Source organism: Mirounga angustirostris, unplaced genomic scaffold, assembly GCF_029215605.1.
Source record: "Mirounga angustirostris isolate CCGP_5_RB_7025 unplaced genomic scaffold, mMirAng1.0.hap1 SCAF_18, whole genome shotgun sequence".
In the NCBI taxonomy this organism is placed as follows: domain Eukaryota; kingdom Metazoa; phylum Chordata; class Mammalia; order Carnivora; family Phocidae; genus Mirounga; species Mirounga angustirostris.
This window is the reverse complement of record NW_026991726.1, coordinates 288,581-307,471: the sequence shown is the minus strand read 5'-3', so window position 1 is coordinate 307,471 and position 18,891 is coordinate 288,581. Positions and strand designations below refer to the sequence as shown.

Here is an 18,891-nt window from a genome sequence, read left to right as displayed (position 1 = left end):
AAGGGTGCTTTCTCAGCGGGGCACCCAGGAGACGAGGACAGATCCTGGACGACGTCATCTCGTGCTTGGCTCTGCCTGTCTCTGGAGCTCCATCGACCCTCGACCGTTCCTTACCGGGAACAATCCATCTCCTCGTTCCGCTTCAGCCGGGGCCTTGCTGACGCTCGGCCACCCCCCGTCCAGCCGCCCGTTCAGCCGGCCAGTCGCGCTCGCGCTCCCTTGGTTGCCGCTCACGGGTTCGCGGGAGTCCGCGAGCAGATACCTACCGAAACTACGTGTTTCTTTACAAGTCTTGATAGCCAAATTATTTTGATGTGTTGATAATCAAATGTGATGGAGCCAAACACAATTTTCCTTATATGCTGATGAGATGCTTATGGAGAGTTCTCTCCCAAGTTTTTAGCTTGGCACATGCATACTACAAATTGACTAGCCTCTGTACTACGTCACCCAAAACAAGCCCAAACTCCCCAGTTAGCACGTTCTCACTTGCCTGGCTAACCCACAGGATCCTCCGGCGTTTTTGTCCTTCAGCCGCCCCACCTCCCGCCTTTGAAGGAAGTCTCTGAAAGCCACCGCCCTGGGCGCCGGGTGGGGCCGGCGGGGTGCCTCCAGATCCTGCTCGCCCTCCTGATCAGCTCACGGGAAACTTCTTGGCTACCTGTGTTGTCTTCCTCTCACTACTGTCCTGTAATATATGGAATCTGACCAGACCCTGCTCCTCCAATTGGCTCAGAAGGCCCCACAGGTACCACACTGTCCGGAAGGTTCCCACACCCCAAACTCAAAGGTGGCCACAAACCCAGATGAACTCATCACCACCCCCGCCTGCCACTTGCTCTCTAAAACTGTATTTCCCAGCTAGCACTGGGTAGAAGGTGGAGTGATTCATTCTTGAAGGAACAAAGAACAGACCCTCACTCTTCCACCCTACCCCTCAAAATGGACTAATTCTTGTTGTTTACAAAATAAGACTTAAGCAGCACTCTGGAGGACTACGTACATGGTAAGATTTATCTTTTATTAGAGATCTTATATTACATATTCCCAAAAAGATATAAAACCTTCCAAGAGAAAAATATCAAAACCTATTTGATTCCAAGATAAGCAACATAATCAAAATGAAAGCAAAGATTTTCTTCCAAAGGAATGTGAAAACATTTCGACACAAGTACAACAAAGACATGGGAAGGTAATTAAAATGTTTCACAACACATTTTATAGCATTTTATTTTAATCAGTATTTGAAGAAAACAAGAATGCCGAGTTCTCAAACACTGCAGGTAAAAAGCTCAAATTACCAAAAAAAAAAAAAAAAATCACAGGAATGACCTACTCGCTCAACCGAACATCTGCAGTAACAAATGTAATAAAACCCAAGCAAACAAATATGCCACCGAGATCACAACTGAAATGTATGGTTTTTAGGTGTGCCAGAGACACTAAATTAATCAGTTCGTGACCGCAACCCAAAGCAAAAGCATCCTCTCCTCATTTCCCTGATGATTTATTCTAAAAATAAAAAGCAGAAATTTGCTGGTTTAAAGAGAATTTCTGCTTTACCTGTGAACGGTGGCAACACACACTAAGACCCCGACTGACATGGGACAGATCCATCTCAAACAACCAGAAGTGGCAAAACCACTGTTATTGCATCAAGATTTTTTATTTCAACTGATCAGAATTTCCACAATGATTAAGCACACCCACTTAACCACAGAACACAGTGAACTCCCAAAGGAAGGTTTTACATTTAAGATGCAATGAAAATACTGATCTTATTCCTGGGATTTGCTTCTGGCAATCTTAACATCTATAGATGTCCACAAAAAGGAAGTGCTTTGTTTTTTTTTTTTTTCTTTTAGTTGTTTATCCCCCAAAATGAGGAAGGAAACTTACAGTACATGTTTATTGCATGACATTACTCCCTTATAATATCTTCATCAACACCAGTATTGTTTCCTTAATTATTAAAGGCGAAAAAAATTTATGAACTTAACATAACTTAGCAATAATTGTAGGAGCTGCATCTTGGTAAAAAAAAAAAAAAAAAAAGGATGATCATCAGACTACCTGGTGAAACAGAAATTAGGTTTCAACTTCTCTATAAAGATGCTGGAATGGCAGGAGGTAAAAGGAAGTTTAAAGTCAGAGAATACTAAATTTATTAGGTAACACAAAGAGAATTTTCAAAAGTGTACATACTCAGTGAATCCTTTCTATCCTAAAACTGAATATTCTAAATGTTTCTAATGTTGCTTCAGTGTTAATGTCATGTTAATCATGATCCCAAATAAATTTTATCAAAAGTACTGTAATGGCACATAGGCTTGGAACTTCACTTTGAGGTTAGCACGTACAAAAGTTTGGAATTCACTCAACACACATGTTCTTTAATAAAAGAAATCAGGATGAGCTACCTATAAGTGGATTTCAAAACAGGGTCCCTTTTAAAGCATTCTTTCATAGAGTTACCTCCTGTGAAATGGAAACAGTGTATGGATTTTGCATGTCACAAAATCCTTGCTTCAAGCTGCCATCTTCTTGGCAGCAGCGGATTTTAATGAACAGTAGTTTTTCTTCCTTGTTTTGTTTTCTGACATCTCAGTACATTCAAATAGTCAAAATGTTTAGAATAACATCACCACAAATTTAATGAAACAGATCAGAATGTGGCCAGCATTGTCAGGCAAAACCGATAACACTTTACGTGTCATAGAAAGTACCCACCTCCTCCCCACCCCCGCCCTCTCCCCCTTCCTCAGTCATATGGACACCAAAAGATTTAACAAGACTTATAAAAAAATAAGGCACATTTATTTTGATATGGTTATTTTTAAAATAGAAAACCCCTCTCCGAACATCTGTATTCAAATGAGCTGTGTAAAAAGACACCTTGTGGTACCTAAAAGAGGTTATGGTACCTATGGGATTGCTTTTTCTATCTTAGTGACAATGGAATAAATTGCACCTATCCCACATTGTCAAGTAATGAAAATATGCCTCTTTTTCTACTATTGAATGATTCAAAATCTGCTATTTCTGGAAATACAAAGAGTGAGAAGGGAGGGGTCAAGTGGTACATTAGAAAAAGGTGTGAAGATCAATGATGTACAGATATCATAAGGGTTGATGGATTGCACTTTTCCACATATTTCAATACACAAAATTTTTCGAATGCGTATGAACGATTGCAACCATTTTGGCCATTAGCTTTTACCCTTCAGCTTTTTATTCCATTTTGGTAAAAATGGGTATTTTTGTAAAACGAATGAAGGATCAGCAACATGAATACTTATAACAATCTCTTCACAACTCCCGACACAGATATAGTTAGTTAGCATTTAACCTGAGATACAATCTGTGGAGAGGTTGTTTTAGACATTTCTTCCTTCATTGTTGCATCGATTCATACTGATGGTGGTGATTCATGGATGGAACTTAAAGAAAAACTGGCTATAGCATGGCTTTTTTTTTTTTTCTTTCTGTACTAGTAAAAAAAAAAAAATAATAATAATAATTATAATAACAATCACAGAATTCATGTCCTCACAGTAGCCAGAAGCTAAAATAATGTGCTTCCTTATTGCACGTCAAACCAAGAAGTGTATAAAAGACAATGCTTCCCAATCCAAATTTGAAAGCCAGGTTCATCTCAACTGGATTCGGAATGTGCTGATTTCCATGGGACTCAAGTTGATCTCACTTATATTTCGGGCGTCTGGAGGTGAATGCATCAAGGATAATGACGAAGGTATGAGACTTGCAACAGTAAACATGCTAAAAAGCTTCTGTACCAAAATCTAGAAAATAAATGATAAAAAAAATTGCACAGTTAGGTCAACTTTGAAGAAAGATTAGTAGCACATCTATATATTTATTCAGTGGAAAATAGTAGGAGAGTAAAACAGTGTATTTGAAGTTTCCTTTTAATGATAAAAAGAGGAAGAGGAAGGAGATTAGATACAGCTATGCGAGCCTGGACACACAGACCACCCTGGGAGGGACACCTAGGAGAAGTGTAACCAGGAGAGGACAGCTCACTCTACATTCTTCTTCTGAATTTCTTGAGAACTTATCACGTGCAGGGGCCACTTTTTCAATAAAAGAAAACACATCTATGAGCCAGCAAGCTTTAAAAACATCCGTATCCTCTTACACCCAACATTTACACCTAACAGTTGTCGTTCTTCTTGTTCCCAAAGAGCTGAGAGAAAGGACACAGGCTCCTCATGTCAGTGAGTCCCATTTTCAGGGTTGGGGGGTTGCTGAGAAAGTACTACCCTCACCCCATGTCTCTCTGGACCATATAATCCCCTTAAAACTTGACGCCTTAATGTCTATATACAAATGCTTACAACCAAGTACACTCACATCATCAGTAATAAGGTAAAGCGTAAATATCATGAAAAACAAACCCCAAACCATCAGTGCTTTCTTCGCACCAATTCCACGGAGGGCATGATACGAGAAATGAAGAAGCTTATCTGCCTAAGTGGATTTTGACCCCCTACCATATTGTCTTTTCTCTCCTTTTCAGACCCTATGCACATTCTAGTTGGTAGGGTTGGAAATGAATCTCTTAAGTCTGATCTACAGGTTATCTGTGAGGTTTTGGAGAAGAGCTGGGTCAGCTGAGCTGCCCCGTGGGACAGACCTGCCTGTGTGCCATCCAGCTGTCTTCTCTGAGCACAACCTGCTCAGAGCCAGAGGCAGAAGGCTGGAGGTTCATTTCCTTCCAAGGAGAGCCTGAGGGAACTATCAGAAAGACGAGCTCAAAGGAGACAGAAAAACTGGGCAGCCGGCAGGTCAGCCTGAAGACCTGTTTGGCTGGCACAGTGAGGACTCCTATGCAAATCTGTCTTGATCAGGAGATCTAGACCCTCATTTCCCCTGGGACAACAACTGACTGGAGCTAAGTAAGGTTGCTTCGGGGCCGTGGTGAAACTCCCCGACTGGCCAGTGTCACCACTTCCCTACCCCACCCCACCCCACCTTTAGTTATTATAAAACCTGCTTTTGCCCCTCTGAGACTTCATGGACCTAGATCCTACATGAGCATGTGTGAGAGAGGAGGGAATATTGGGGGATGGGGGGCGGGGAGAGGATGTTTTGTCGGCTGGCAACGGAAGGCCTAGGAATGGAGGAGAATGTTGCCCCTACACGTGCCCATGTTCCAGACGTGCATTTTGATGCTGACAAGGAGAAGAGATCGAAGGTTGAGAAAGTGCTTTCTTAAGATGGAGAGACTTGAGCTAAATTACAGCAGCTGAGGGGAATGAGTCCACGAAGAGGCAATGAAACGTTATCTTATTGTCAGAATGATTAGCAGAAAGCAAGGATTTCAAAGCACATGAAATCAACAAGCAAAAACCACTTTTCAGCTCACCTTTCCCTGGGTTGTGGAACAAAGCAGCCCCGTGTCTCTGCTCGAGAAGTGGCAGTCAAACCCCTTCCTGTGGAGGATCAAGGCTGCCTCATCGGAATGCTTGCCATCCACCTGCAGATGAGCATAGAGTGACAAGACGCCACAGCGACATTAAGGCAAATAGCGACACCACTGTATACTCCACTGTTTTAAAGTCAGCGTCCCCAAACCAAAAATGCTCACTTTATTTAGCAGTGAAGCCAGGAAAATTCATTTCCCCTCCAGTCCCACGTTCACTGTCACACCTGCTACATCCCCTCTACCTCCCCCACAAGGAGGCAGGTGACAATATGTTTTAAGTCACCTCATGCCCTGGTTTCTGGCACAGTCCCCAAGGACCTGCGTGTCCTTTTGTCTACATGCCACATACTGTTTTATCAAAGTTTCTTCAAATAAAGCATTTACTTTTTTTAATTTAAATTCAATTACTTAACATATAATGTATTACTGGTTTCATGTCTAGGTAGAGGTCAGTGATTCATCAGTCTTATATAATACCCAGTGCTCATTACATCACGTGCCCTCCTAAATGTCTATCACCCAGTTACCCCATTCCTGTAACCCCTCCCCTCCAGCAACCCTCAGTTTGTTCCCTATGATTAAGAGTCTCTTATGGTTTGTCTCCCTCTCTGGTTTTGTCTTGTTTTATTTTTTCCTCCCTTCCCCTATGACCCTGTTTTGTTTCTTAAATTCCACATACGAGTGAGATTATATATGATAATTGTCTTTCTCTGACTGACTTATTTCGCTTAGCATAATACCCTCTAGTTCCACCCACGTCGTTGCAAAGGGGCAAATAAAGCATTTAATTTTTATTTATTTGGTTTTTAACATACACGCCAGCTGAATAAAGTGTACCTGAATTTAGTCCTTATCTGGTCATTGAATGATGTATCATCCATCTCAAAACTGAAACACACTTCTTTATTGAATGCTAATTTTTGCTAATTGCATTAACATTTTTAATCTTTAATGCACTGGTTCATTATTTTTATATAAAAGACATTTAAATTGAGTTAGTTATGCTTATCACTTGCTAGGCCAACCACATTTATTAGCTTGACGTATCATTTAAATTCACATTACAGAAGCTATTCTTCTTGTGCAAAGAGAAAAATACGAAACATGACAAGTCAGCTACAGGGATCAATATATACTTTCTTGCAGTAAAATTTCTTGCATCCATTTAAGTAAAGATGCCAGGAGTGCTCTGAATATTTTAAGTTACAATTCTCTTAATAAATTTTATGTTTCCTCAAGGGGGGAGACGCTTCTGATAATAAGCAAAATAAATTAAGAATCCTTGGACGAATTAAGAAAGGGACAGCTATTCAAAGGAGTTCAGTGTGCTCAGCACTGACCTGTGATGAAAATGATCCCTTTTTCTCCTCTGTGGCCACCGATACGAATATGTCCAAGTTCTTAATCATCTTCACTGGGGGATATGATTTTTAAATGTGCCACAGAGACATCTTTTCTGAGGAGGAGCTGTCAGCATTCTCACCACTGATTTGACTTTAATGTGCCTCAACAATTTAAAGCTGGCCTCACCTCGGATTCTTGGCTGGAATAACCTGCTTTATGATATTTCACACTGGTATTCTGCAGTGGTACTGCTAAGATTTTGTTTGAAGGGAGAGGAAAAAGTCATTTAAGGAATTCTGAGTCATCACAGGACCAACATGATACACATAGCAAGTTTAAATCATATGACAATGTTTTCTAATAAAATTTCAAGGTGGGGCGCCTGGGTGGCTCAGTTGGTTAAGCGACTGCCTTCGGCTCAGGTCATGATCCTGGAGTCCGGGATCGAGTCCCGCATCAGGCTCCCTGCTCGGCAGGGGGTCTGCTTCCCCCTCTGCCCTCTTCCCTCTCGTGCTCTCTGTCTCTCATTCTCTCTCTCTCAAATAAATAAATAAAATCTTTAAAAAAATTAAAAAATAAAAAAAATAAAATTTCAAGGTGTTTCACACAGTCCCAAAAGAGCATGAAAAGAGCATAGTAAAAAAAAAAAAAAAAAAAAAAAAAATCCTTCATTTATGACATACATAAGGTCTCCAGAAGGACAAGGACAAGTCTCTCGTGTGCTAAGTGTATAGGCTTGGAATAGTTACTGATCACCTAAGCATCAGTTTCTTTGCCTATAAAATGGACCTAATGCAGGTTTCCCCTCTTCATGGAGTCATGGCGTCTAGTAAGACGTTGAAAATACGAGGTATGGTGGCTTAGCTTATAGGACAGAATGTGTTGGTGTAGAAGCTACAGAAAATGGATCAGAACCTGGGCTGGGAGTCAGGCAGCTCGACATCTAGATCCTAGCTCTGCAATTTCCTAGATGCTTTTAGCAAAACCTGGTTTCTCCTGTAGCATAAAATGGAGATGAAATTCAATTGTGTAACAGAGACTCAGCCCAGTGTCTGCAGCAGAGGAAGCCCTTGGTACATTTTAGCCATTATTCTTTCTGTCATTGTAATCTATCAGATAAGTACTGGTGATTATTTTCCCAATAGCTCACTTAATTTTTTATTCACAAATTTTCTTTAGTGACATTATAACTCTGTAGCTGAGGAATCAGAGACCCTCCAAACTGTATGTCAACAATTATGCATCAAAATCATAACATAACAAAATCATGACTAAGTCCCAATTCAGATTCACTATTTACATGGTCTATTGATGAGGCTCTTTTAAAAGCACTTATCATTATAACCTGAAGCATTTAGCCATTTTAACTCACTAAACCATCCTTACAAAACCACCAGACAGCAGGCTTTGTGAAAATTCCTGCAACACATCTGCTCTTGAAATAATGAATGTGTGAGGCCTTTACCAGACTGGAGGTGATAATAAAAAAAAAAAGCAAAAGGAAGCATCTTTGGAATTTTGCCATTAGTTTTACAAGAGATTTAAACAATGCAAAAGTAGAAATTGAAGTCATAAAGAGTAATTTTCACTGATGGAAAAATGTTACACTTTCTCTAAAAACCAAAACTGCATCACTTTCGTAAGGACCAGAACACCAACTGAAATAGCAATCATCTTGTCCAAGTTTTTAAAAATTAAATATTCATGAAAGTATCAGTTTTCAAGCAAAAATACCTGAGGCAAAGCAGCAGTTTTTCAGTTTCAAAGTCTGTCTCGTCATTTTATTTCCAAGAAAACTGTTTTTCAAAGTAGGGAAACTGTGAATTTAACTTGAATATGCATGCAAGAAAACAGATACCTTCACAAAAAAGATGCTGTTCACTCGAGGAGAGTAAACAGACTCTGAAAGACCTGTTTTTATATTCATTAATGTATGAGTACTATCCGGACCTCAGATCACATTTGAGACTGAATCCCCTCGGGAAGGCCTGGGTGTTCCGAAGTCACTTGGAGAATCCACCGCAGAACTTACTTCCAGGGGATAAAGCAACCTGTGGCTCTGAGGCTAAGCAGGGCCCGGGAGGTTTCTCTGGCAACGGGGTGGGGTGGGGGGGCACGGAAGATGGTGCGGCTGGCAGAACGACGCCATCAAGGCTAGAAGAAGCTGGACTGGGGGCAAAACACACGAACCAGTCCTGTGTCTGCAGATACGTCATTTAACCTCTCAGAACTCAGAAAACTCGGGAGACTCGTGAAGCGCCCCTCTGAGGATCAAGTCCCAACCACAGTGACAGTAACAGTAATCGCAGCTAACACTTTTTGAGCACTTGCCGTGTGTGGGACCCTGTACAGAATACTTCTCACGGAAGAACTCAATTCATCTCATAACAGCCTTTGAAACAGTGGAGGTGGTATACAAGTTTGTATTATTATATTTAAGTGCACATGAACATCGCAATCATGAAGCATGCCTTCTCATAGTCAACTAGCAATGATCACTGACCGACCCTACATTAGTCCTTCATGACCTTTCCCACAGATGGTGGATCCTTCTGAGGGTGTCCCATCATAACTGAGTGGTCAAGAGAAAAACAGGCAGAGCATTCCCTAACATTTTCAGCACTCTCACTCCCCTTTGTTTCCATACAAGAGGAGTAGAAGGTTCTGGGCGGGGATCTGGAGTCAACATGCTGGGGTGCGCCTCTCAGCACACCATTTACTGGCTGCATGACCTGGGAAAGCTACCTACCATCTTTAGGTCAGCTAGTTTCCTCTTCTGTAACAGGGGGGCACAATATTGCCTACCTTCACAGTACTGCTGGGAGAGCTAAATAAGGCTCTCTTTACAAAGAAAACACTCAGCATAATGCCCGGCACACAATTTTAGGTATCTTATTAACTTTTCAAAAAATATATACGGAATACAAGTCAAGGTGACATCGAGATTTACTTTGGGAATAAAATTCAACCTCCAATTTATTAAAAAAAAAGTGCCTACATTTTATTTCATTTTTAGCAACAATCACCACTGCTCATGACTGAACTCTCACTGTTGACAACCTTCATTCGTCACGCACTCAGTGCTTAGTACGTGCCAGATACTGTTCTAAGTGCTCTACAAACATTAACTCATTTGATCCCTAGGACACCTCTGAGGTGTGTCCTGTTATCATGGCCACGTTGCGAATGAGGCAAATGGGAGAATGAGGGGCTGTGTGCTAAGCAAACTGGCCGGTAAGCACAGGTGATGTGCTCAAACAAAGGCAGCGGGACTCCAAAGTGCTCTACTAGCTTCGCCCCCCTGCCTTCACGCTAGCTATGGACTGGCGCTCAAGGACACCTGCTAGGAGGGGAAAGAGAAAGATCACTTTTAATGTAACAGAAGAAAAGGCTATAACCCGAAGGAGCTCACTCTCTGATCTGAGCTTAGAAAAAGGGAGTATTTAATCCAAGGTTCCAGCAGCCTAAAACCACGACTTATCAGAACATACATTAGTTGAGAAAGGAAGGCATGGACACTGTCATTTCCACCCACCCGCCCCATTTTAAACGGGATTTAAAGCCATTCTGAAAATCATATATGCACACGGCAGTGTCCCATAAGCAGAGCAGCAGGCAAGTGTCCCTCCATCGACATGGGTGAGAACCCAGAAGAGAGAGCTGTGGCCGTCCCATCTCACACCAAAAGAAATCTGACTTGCTCATCAATAAGGTGAGCTTCACAGATAAGCACACTCCTGGAAACTGTAGTCAACGTTATGTGTGCACCCTTTTTTTCTGTGGAAGAGAGAAGCCATAACTTCGACTAGATTCCCTAAGAGAAATGTGTCTCTATCCTCCTCAAAGAATGTCTAAGGTCCATACAAATTAAGGCATGGCTAAACAGCTGGTGGAGAAATTTCTCCAACCTGCCCAGATTCCTTGAAAATGCCGACTGACATCCATCTTTCCCTGTATTCTGGCAACTGGAAAGGTGGGAAAACTGCACACTGCATTTTAAGTCCTGAGACAGGAAGTAACCAGTAGGAATTCATTTTCCAGGGCATTCATTAAAATGTCCAATAACAGTTATCCTGTTTCGATCAACAAGATAAGATGACAGAAAGAACAGAGAAGGTGAAGGGCTGTACAACGAGGAAATTTTCTCCACAATTTTCACCTTTCCAGAAGCCAGGGAGATTAATAAAGCACCGATCAATTCTTCTAAGAAAGGCAAAATGAAGTAAAAACCTTAAACTGCCTCTTATAAGAAAAGGGGGTGTGTAAACAAGTGGAGAGAGAAAATCTTATTCAGTAAGTGGTGATGTTGAAATGATAATATTTAACTATTTGCAAGAAATCAGAATAAAATGTCAGAGATAGAGCTAAATGTAATACACAGAGAGAGAAGTAGATACAGATATAAAGATACATATCTATAAATGAATTAAATAAAAATACATCTGAACATAAAAGAGGTGGAAATAATCTGGGGGAAAGAAAAAGGTTGAACAACGTATCATTGTGCAAAACATCAAGGCATCATGGCTCCATGAAGCCTTTAATTAAATGGCTTAATCAAATTCCTTCTGGTCCCTGGAATGTCTGCATTCCAGGCTGAAGCTATCTCTCCAGCCTACAGAACCCTGACCGATGATCCATGCCCCTGTGAGATTCTCCCAGCATCCTCTCTACCAAGACTCCCTTCCCCCCTAATCAATACCCTTTCCTGAGGATGGCATGGTTTTCCTGTTCCCGACCACTTCACTGGTGCTCCTGTTCCCCAGCTTTCAAGCCTTTACAGAATCTTCTTTTTAATATCTCAAGCTTCTGACAGTACAAGAAAAGGAGATGGTAAAGAGAAGAGAGGGGGGCCGATCCTCCAGGAGGAGAAGGCTGACAGTTCACTGCTAGACGGGACTTCACTGGCACACCCGGCGGTGCTGCGAGGCAGGGTTTAAGAGATGCCTGCTCCCATCGTCCTCTGACTGCAACTAGATGACATGCAATCAGTTTTTTCCAAAAACATATAAAATAAGAGCAACATATGCTTATATAAAACCATAAACTCATCTACCAATACAGAATAATTCCTGAAAAACTGGACTCTGAGGAACAGATTTAGTAACTCTTAAGAAGTCAAACGCCACCCTCTGAGGCCCTGTACAGCACCCAGATTCAGAAAACCTGCATGTGGGCCCTAATTCTGCCATGTACCACTGTGTAATTTTATCTTAGTCATTTAATTTCTAACTTTTACTTTCCCAACTTAGTCAATGGAGATAACAGTAATTTCTAGAATCATGAGAGTTTTTGAAAATTACTGATTCCTAAGTTGCCCCACCCCAGACCTAGGGAATCAGAATATCAGAGATGGGGAAATTTGTAAGTCTTCTCTATTTCAAAATCTCCCTGGTGTGATCTGGACACATAGGACTCTGAGGACTGGTAGCTGGAAATGCTGCAGCACCTTGATGGGTTAGCAACACCTCCAACCCTACCTTGCCTCTCTCACTGTTGCTCGAGTCCATAACCCCTTTCTCCCTGAGGAGTCAGGCTGCCCATGTGACGTTTAGAACTTGAGGAACCATCAGACGGTGACCCGGGAGCTGGGCAAGCAGGGGCCTCCTCCATCCCGCTGCCGACGAGGAGGTGCGGCAGAAACAAAGACATGCCTCCATCGTGTGAAGGTGGTTCTCAGACATGTTTCTTGTGGGAGGTGGTAGTTAGGAAAATGCTTACTTACATACAGGCCAGTGGAGACCCTGGTCTGGCTTGGAAGCTAAGAGCTATGTTCACACTACTTCAATGGGAAAAATGCTTTGCAACCTCCAGAGGAACAATTCATTATTATATGTTTGGAGCTGCCAGTACACAGAAATAGGGATACAATCCAAAATGCTGAGGTCTGGTTTCTGGATTTCTTCCAAGTGATTTTTGTCTTCTTTTAGTGTAACCATGAAATTACACTTGACACCTTTTTAAGTACCGAGCTTTCTTTGATTCAATACCTACGTCAGCTTCTTTCAATGATTATTTTCCTATTATCAGAGGTTAAGGGACAGAATGCAATTCTTTAAAGAAGTGATTTTGAATGGACAAATCAATCCCCTTGGATTACCGGTGAGCTTTTAACCAACTGTTAGAAATATGTGCTAAGAGTCAAAGACTAACACAGGAACTGGCACTGATTGATAGGATAAAGTAAAACAGCCCCCAATAATACCGACTTCTGATCATGTGCCAGTGTGCTAGTTATGGTTACACATAATATTTCAGCCTTTATTCTTCCTGGTCAAATTGTTAAATTGCTTTCTATTTCCTCTGCTAAAACCCTAGTTTGCACCTGAGCCGGCAAGTACCATAAGCACCATCAGGACAACGTATGTTTATAAAGCACTTCTGTTTCCAAAGGGCTTTCACAAGCATTAGTTTATGTGTTGCTCACAACAGACCCGCAGCAGGCAGATCTGATATCAGCCCCATTTTATAACGGGCAGCTGAGTCGGCACTCAGCCAGCCATCAGGGAGTGGAGGTGGGCCACCTGTTGAAGGGTGTGAGGAACAAGGGGAAGCCAAGCGGACATAGTGAGTGGAGACCAGACCACACGGAGCCGAATTCTTCAGAGTGTGAACCAACTGAATAGCAACATTCATTGACTCCAGACAACTGGATCTGCTTCCAGAAAACAATCATGGGAAAGAGTCATCTAGAAACGAGGCTAAGGAACAGTGGCCGCCATGTGCCCCAGAAGCCTTCAGATCCTTAGGTTGCTAATGTCCTCTACCATCATGCCCAGAGGTGGCAACCTGAGGCTCAGCGTCTTTAGTACCACCCCCCCATCCCCTCATTCCCTTTGGCTTATGAATTAATGAGAGGAAAAGCTCAGGGAGGCTATCCATCGCTGGTGTGTTCTTTCCATGAGTCAAAAAGTTGACCCACAAAAGACTAGCAGAATCCTAGAAACAGAGCTCATGAGATTCGCTCAATCAGCAAATTGTTGCTGAGCCCCTTCTATGTGCAACCATTCTTCTAGGCAACAGGATGCAGCAAGGAATCAAAGAAAAGACCAGCTCACATGGAGCTTCTATTCTCACCATGGCACCCACGTTTAGGCCTTTCTACTTGCTTGTAACTCTTCCTGGACCACTCTACCCCCAGAAATCTGCATGAGTCACTTACTCTCTAACCTCCTTCAGATTTTTACTCCATTAACACCCTTTCTGCAAGGTCCTCTTCCAACCACACTATGCAAACTCGCATCATCTTCCAGAACCATCCTTCCCTATTTTCCCTAACACTTATCACCATCTAACACATTATATGTTTCTCTTATTTTTTCTTATTTTTCTCCTCCCACCAGAATCCATGCTTCAGGAACGCAGGGGTGATTGTCTGGTTTGCTCATGACAGTATCCCTAGTGCCTTTAGCTATAACTGGCACGTAGTAGGCATGAAATAAATCCTGGTTCGTTCGCATGATCAAACAAGGCTTTTGACACATGCAGATATGCGCAGGCCTCCTGTGTTCACCTGTATTCATTATCATAAGCCTCATGGATATTCCTACATAGGCCTAAGTTCCTTCTCTTGGTCATACAGTTTTAAAAGCCCTATATGTCCCAATTTGCAGGCATTTATCCTTACTTTACTTGGTTTGCTTTAGTTCTTTGTGCTTAAACGAAACATTTTTCTCTTCTTATGTGGTCTTCAACATGAGCATTCTCTTCTTTTCATACTCAGACCATTTATTACATTCCCTGCAGAATTCCTAAGCACTTAAGACTATTTGTAGCTACACATATGTCAATTCACAATATCACAAAACAGCTCTACAAAAGATAAAAATGATGTCAAATGTCTAATTTTTATTCTTTTCAAATGCAATCTCTGACTTTAAAAGTAGGCATACATGTAAACAAAAGCAGTCTAACTGAATTAAAATTCCAAATCTAATAAAACCTTCCCCTCTCTTCCTCTAGTATATCTTTGGATGTCTCTAAATAGTTGGGTTTCTCAATGCAAACATCTGAGTTGCAGTGATTTTCAAGAGAAAGATATGAATGTACAAGGCCTCTGATACAGAAATAATTAAATGCTATGCTTCTTAATTCTCTAACTCCTCAAGAAACACTGGCTAACAAGGAGAAATGAATGGAAAATGCCAGAAGAGCTGATCTTACGGCCTGTTCTCCCACCTACTATAATGTGACCCCAGGGCCAGTTTTTGCTTTCTTATCTGTACAAAGATAATATACCCTGACCTTCTCACCACATAGAACTTTTCCGGGAATAACATAAATTAGTAGTGGGATGTGCTCTAAACTACACAGCAACAGTCAAATGAAAGGTAGAATGATTTTGCCTAAAGGCCAAGTCCTCTTAACGGCTCCTTGAGGCGCAGTAAAACCCACAGTACAGTTGACCCTTGAGCTGTGCAGGGGGTTAGGGGCGATGATCCCCCTCCCCCGAGTCAAAAATCCGCATGACTCTGACTCTCCCAAAACATAACGACTAATAGCCTACTCTTGGTTGGAAGCCTTACTGATAACATGAACAGTTGATCAGCACACATTTTGTATGTTATATGTATGTTACACTGTATTCTTATAATAAAAGAAGCTAGAGAAAAGATGATGTTAAGAAAATCATAAGGAAGAGAAAATACATTTTCAGTCCTGTAGTGTGTTTATGGGAAACAATCTGTGTAAGTGGACCAGTGCAATTCCAGCTCATGCTGTTCAAGGGTCAGCTGCAGTTCTTTCTGCTTCTCATCCCCTTATATCAAATACATCACAAAAAAGTAATTCTTTATAGATACATTTTGGGATATACCTTTGACTGTATTGTCCTCAGATTAACGAGATGAATGTCACAAGGCAAAGATGACAGTAACGGAGAGAATTCACCTAGCAGCTGAAGGGTGGGCACGGGGATCTTTTCTGTCATTGTAAAGACAGGATGATTCAGGAAAGAGGAAGTTATGTGGCTAACGAGAGAAGGATAACTGACTGACTTCTTTTCTTCTTCCTATCAAGAAAAAACAGGGGGGGCGGAGCAAGATGGCGGAGGAGTAGGAGACCTGGATTTTGTCTCCTCTCAGGAATTCAGCTGGATAGGGATCAAACCATTCTGAACACCTACAAACCCAACAGGAGATCAAAGAAAAGAAGAGCAACAACTCTCTGAACAGAAAAGCGACCACTTTCTGGAAGGTAGGACGTGCGGAGAAGTGAATCCGAGGCGATATTCGGAAGGATAGACGGCGGGGGAGGGGCCTCCGTCGGCCGCTTCTGGCAAGTGATAGAGCCGCGGAGCACAAAATCGGAACTTTTAAAAGTGCTCCGCCGAGGGACGTCACTCTGGTGGCTAAGCGGGGGGTGGAACCCTCCGGGACAGTGTGGTCTCAGGACCCTCGGGGTCACAGAAAGACCGGGGGTGCCCGAGTGTGGCAGAGCTCCCAGGGATCGGAGCAGGGAAGCCGGCGGCAGAGGCGGAGCCCAGGCGCGGGCTCTCAGCTCGGGGTGGCCATAAACCGTGATCCGCGGCCCAGTCGGGCCCCTGCTCCTCCAGCAGGGACCCCACAAGCGGCAGATCCGGGGAGACTCACCTTCCTCCCCCGGGAGGAGCCGCGCGGGAGTGCACCGCAGGGATCTGCTGGGTTTGAAGACTCCAGACCGGGTCGGGTGCCAGAGATAGAAACGCGCGGTCACAGGCCGGTTGAGCACGGAGTGCAGCCGGAGACCGGGGAGACGGGAGTGACTGATGGCTTTTCTCTGGGGGCTCACTGAGGAGTGGGCCCGAGTTCTCGGCTCCTCTGGGGCGGAGATTGGGAGGCCGCCATCTTCACTCTCCGCCTCCAAAGCTGTGCGGAAAGCTCGCAGGGAACAAAAGCCCCGGAGAGCAAACCCGAGCAGATGACTTAGCCGGGAGGGGGCAAGGGCGGGGCAATTCCGCCTCTGGCAGAGACATTTGGAAACCACGGCAACAGGCCCCTCCCCAGAAGATCGGCGAGAACAGCCAGCCAAGACCAAGTTTACCGATCAATGAGAATGGCAGAACTCCAGCGCTAGGGGACTACTGCACATAGAATTCACGGCTTTTTTACCATGATTCCTTAGTCTTTTAAAGTTAATTTTTTTTAACTGTCTTTTTGTCTTTTTATTTCTTTTTGAATTTTTCTTTTTCCCTTTTTCAAACAACATCTTATCAATCCCTTTTTTTAAAAAAAAAATTTATTTTTCATTTTTAGAGTCATATTCTATCCCTTCATAGTAGTTACCCATATATTTGGCTTATATATATAAGTTGTTCTCTCTTTAAAATTTTGAGATAGTTTCTTCTAACAGATTAAAATATACACTAAATCTCTAGTATATGGTGTTTTCTATTCCCCTGCCTGATCACATCCTCTCCCTTTTTTTTTCTTTTTCTTTTTTCTTTTTTTAAATCCTCTTTCTTTTTTCAAACAACTTCTTATCAATTCCTTTTATAAAATTTTTTATAATTTCCATTTTTACAGTCATTTTCCATCCCTTCATCATATCAACCCTTATTTTTGTACATATATGTTTTTCTTTCTTTAAAATTTTGGGAGACACTTTCTTCTAAAAGACCAAAACACACCCCTAATCTAGTGTGTGGCACTGATCTATATACCATATAGATCATATTTGATCACATTCTGGTTTTTCTTTTGTTGTTGTTGTTTTTTTTTGTTTGTTTTTGTTTTTATCTTTATCTTTTTCTTTTTTTTTCTTTTTCTTTTTTCTCTCTTTCCCCTTCTTATCCCACTGCTTCAGGTCTTTTCTGATTTGTTTAGAGTATATTTTCTGGGGACGTGGTTACTCTGCTAGCATTTTGTTCTCTCATTAATCTATTCTCCTCTGCACAAAATGACGAGACGGAAAAAATCACCTCAACAAAAAGAACAAGAGGCAGTACCGACTGCCAGGGACCTACTCAATACGGACATTAGTACGATGTCAGATCTAGAGTTCAGAATCATCACTTTAAAGATACTAGCTGGGCTTGAAAAAAATATGGAAGTTATTAGAGAAACTCTTTCTGAAGAAGTAAAAGAGCTAAAATCCAACCAAGTAGAAATCAAAAAGGATATTAATGAGGTGCAATCAAAAATGGGGGCGCTAACTGCTAGAATAAATGAGGCAGAAGAGAGAATCAGTAATATAGAAGATGAAATGCTGGAAAATAAAGAAGCTGAGAAAAAGAGAGATAAACAACTACTGGATCATGAGGGCAGAATTCGAGAGATAAGTGATACCATAAGACGAAACAACATTAGAATAATTGGGATCCCAGAAGAAGAAGAAAGAGAGAGAGGGGCAGAAGGTATAATGGAGCAAATTATAGCAGAGAACTTCCCTAATTTGGGGAAAGAAACAGGCATGAAAATCCAGGAAGCACAGAGAACCCCTCTCAAAATCAATAAAAATAGGTCAACTCCCCGACATATAATAGTAAAACTTACGAGTCTCAGAGACAAAGAGAAAATCCTGAAAGCAGCTCGGGAGAAGAGATATGTAACCTACAATGGTAGAAACATTAGATTGGCAACAGACCTATCCACAGAGACCTGGCAGGCCAGAAAGGACTGGCAGGATATATTCAGAGCACTAAATGAGAAAAATATGCAGCCAAGAATACTCTATCCAGCTAGGCTGTCATTGAAAATTGAAGGAGAGATAAAAAGCTTCCAGGACAAACAAAAACTAAAGGAATTTGCAAACACAAAACCAGCCCTACAGGAAATCTTGAAAGGGGTCCTCTAAGCAAAGAGAGACCCTAAAAGCAACATAGACCAGAAAGGAACACAGACAATATACGGTAACAGTCACCTTACAGGCAACACAATGGCACTAAATTCCTATCTTTCAATAGTTACCTTGAATGTAAATGGGCTAAATGCCCCAATCAAAAGACACAGGCTAACAGACTGGATTAAAAAACAAGATCCATCGATATGCTGTCTGCAAGAGACTCATTTTAGAACCAAAGACACCCCCAGATTGAAAGTGAGGGGGTGGAAAACAATTTACCATGCTAATGGACACCAAAAGAAAGCTGGGGTGGCAATCCTTATATAAGACAAATTAGA

The 18,891-nt window shown here is 42.0% G+C and overlaps 1 protein-coding gene across 1 annotated transcript in view; it reads right to left on the bottom strand.

Annotated features, from left to right (window-relative positions):
• Window positions 1–1,000: 1,000 nt before the first annotated feature.
• The window catches only part of LOC135363099 (alpha-mannosidase 2-like), a 143,445-nt gene continuing 125,554 nt past the window's right edge, over window positions 1,001–18,891 (bottom strand). The window contains exons 20-22 of the mRNA XM_064583784.1: window positions 15,609–15,803; window positions 5,390–5,500; window positions 1,001–3,803 (exon numbers count right to left, since the gene is read on the bottom strand). Of these exons, the coding sequence (XP_064439854.1) occupies window positions 3,651–3,803; window positions 5,390–5,500; window positions 15,609–15,803 (459 nt within the window). The 3' untranslated portion in view covers window positions 1,001–3,650. The remainder of the gene's footprint in view (window positions 3,804–5,389; window positions 5,501–15,608; window positions 15,804–18,891) is intronic.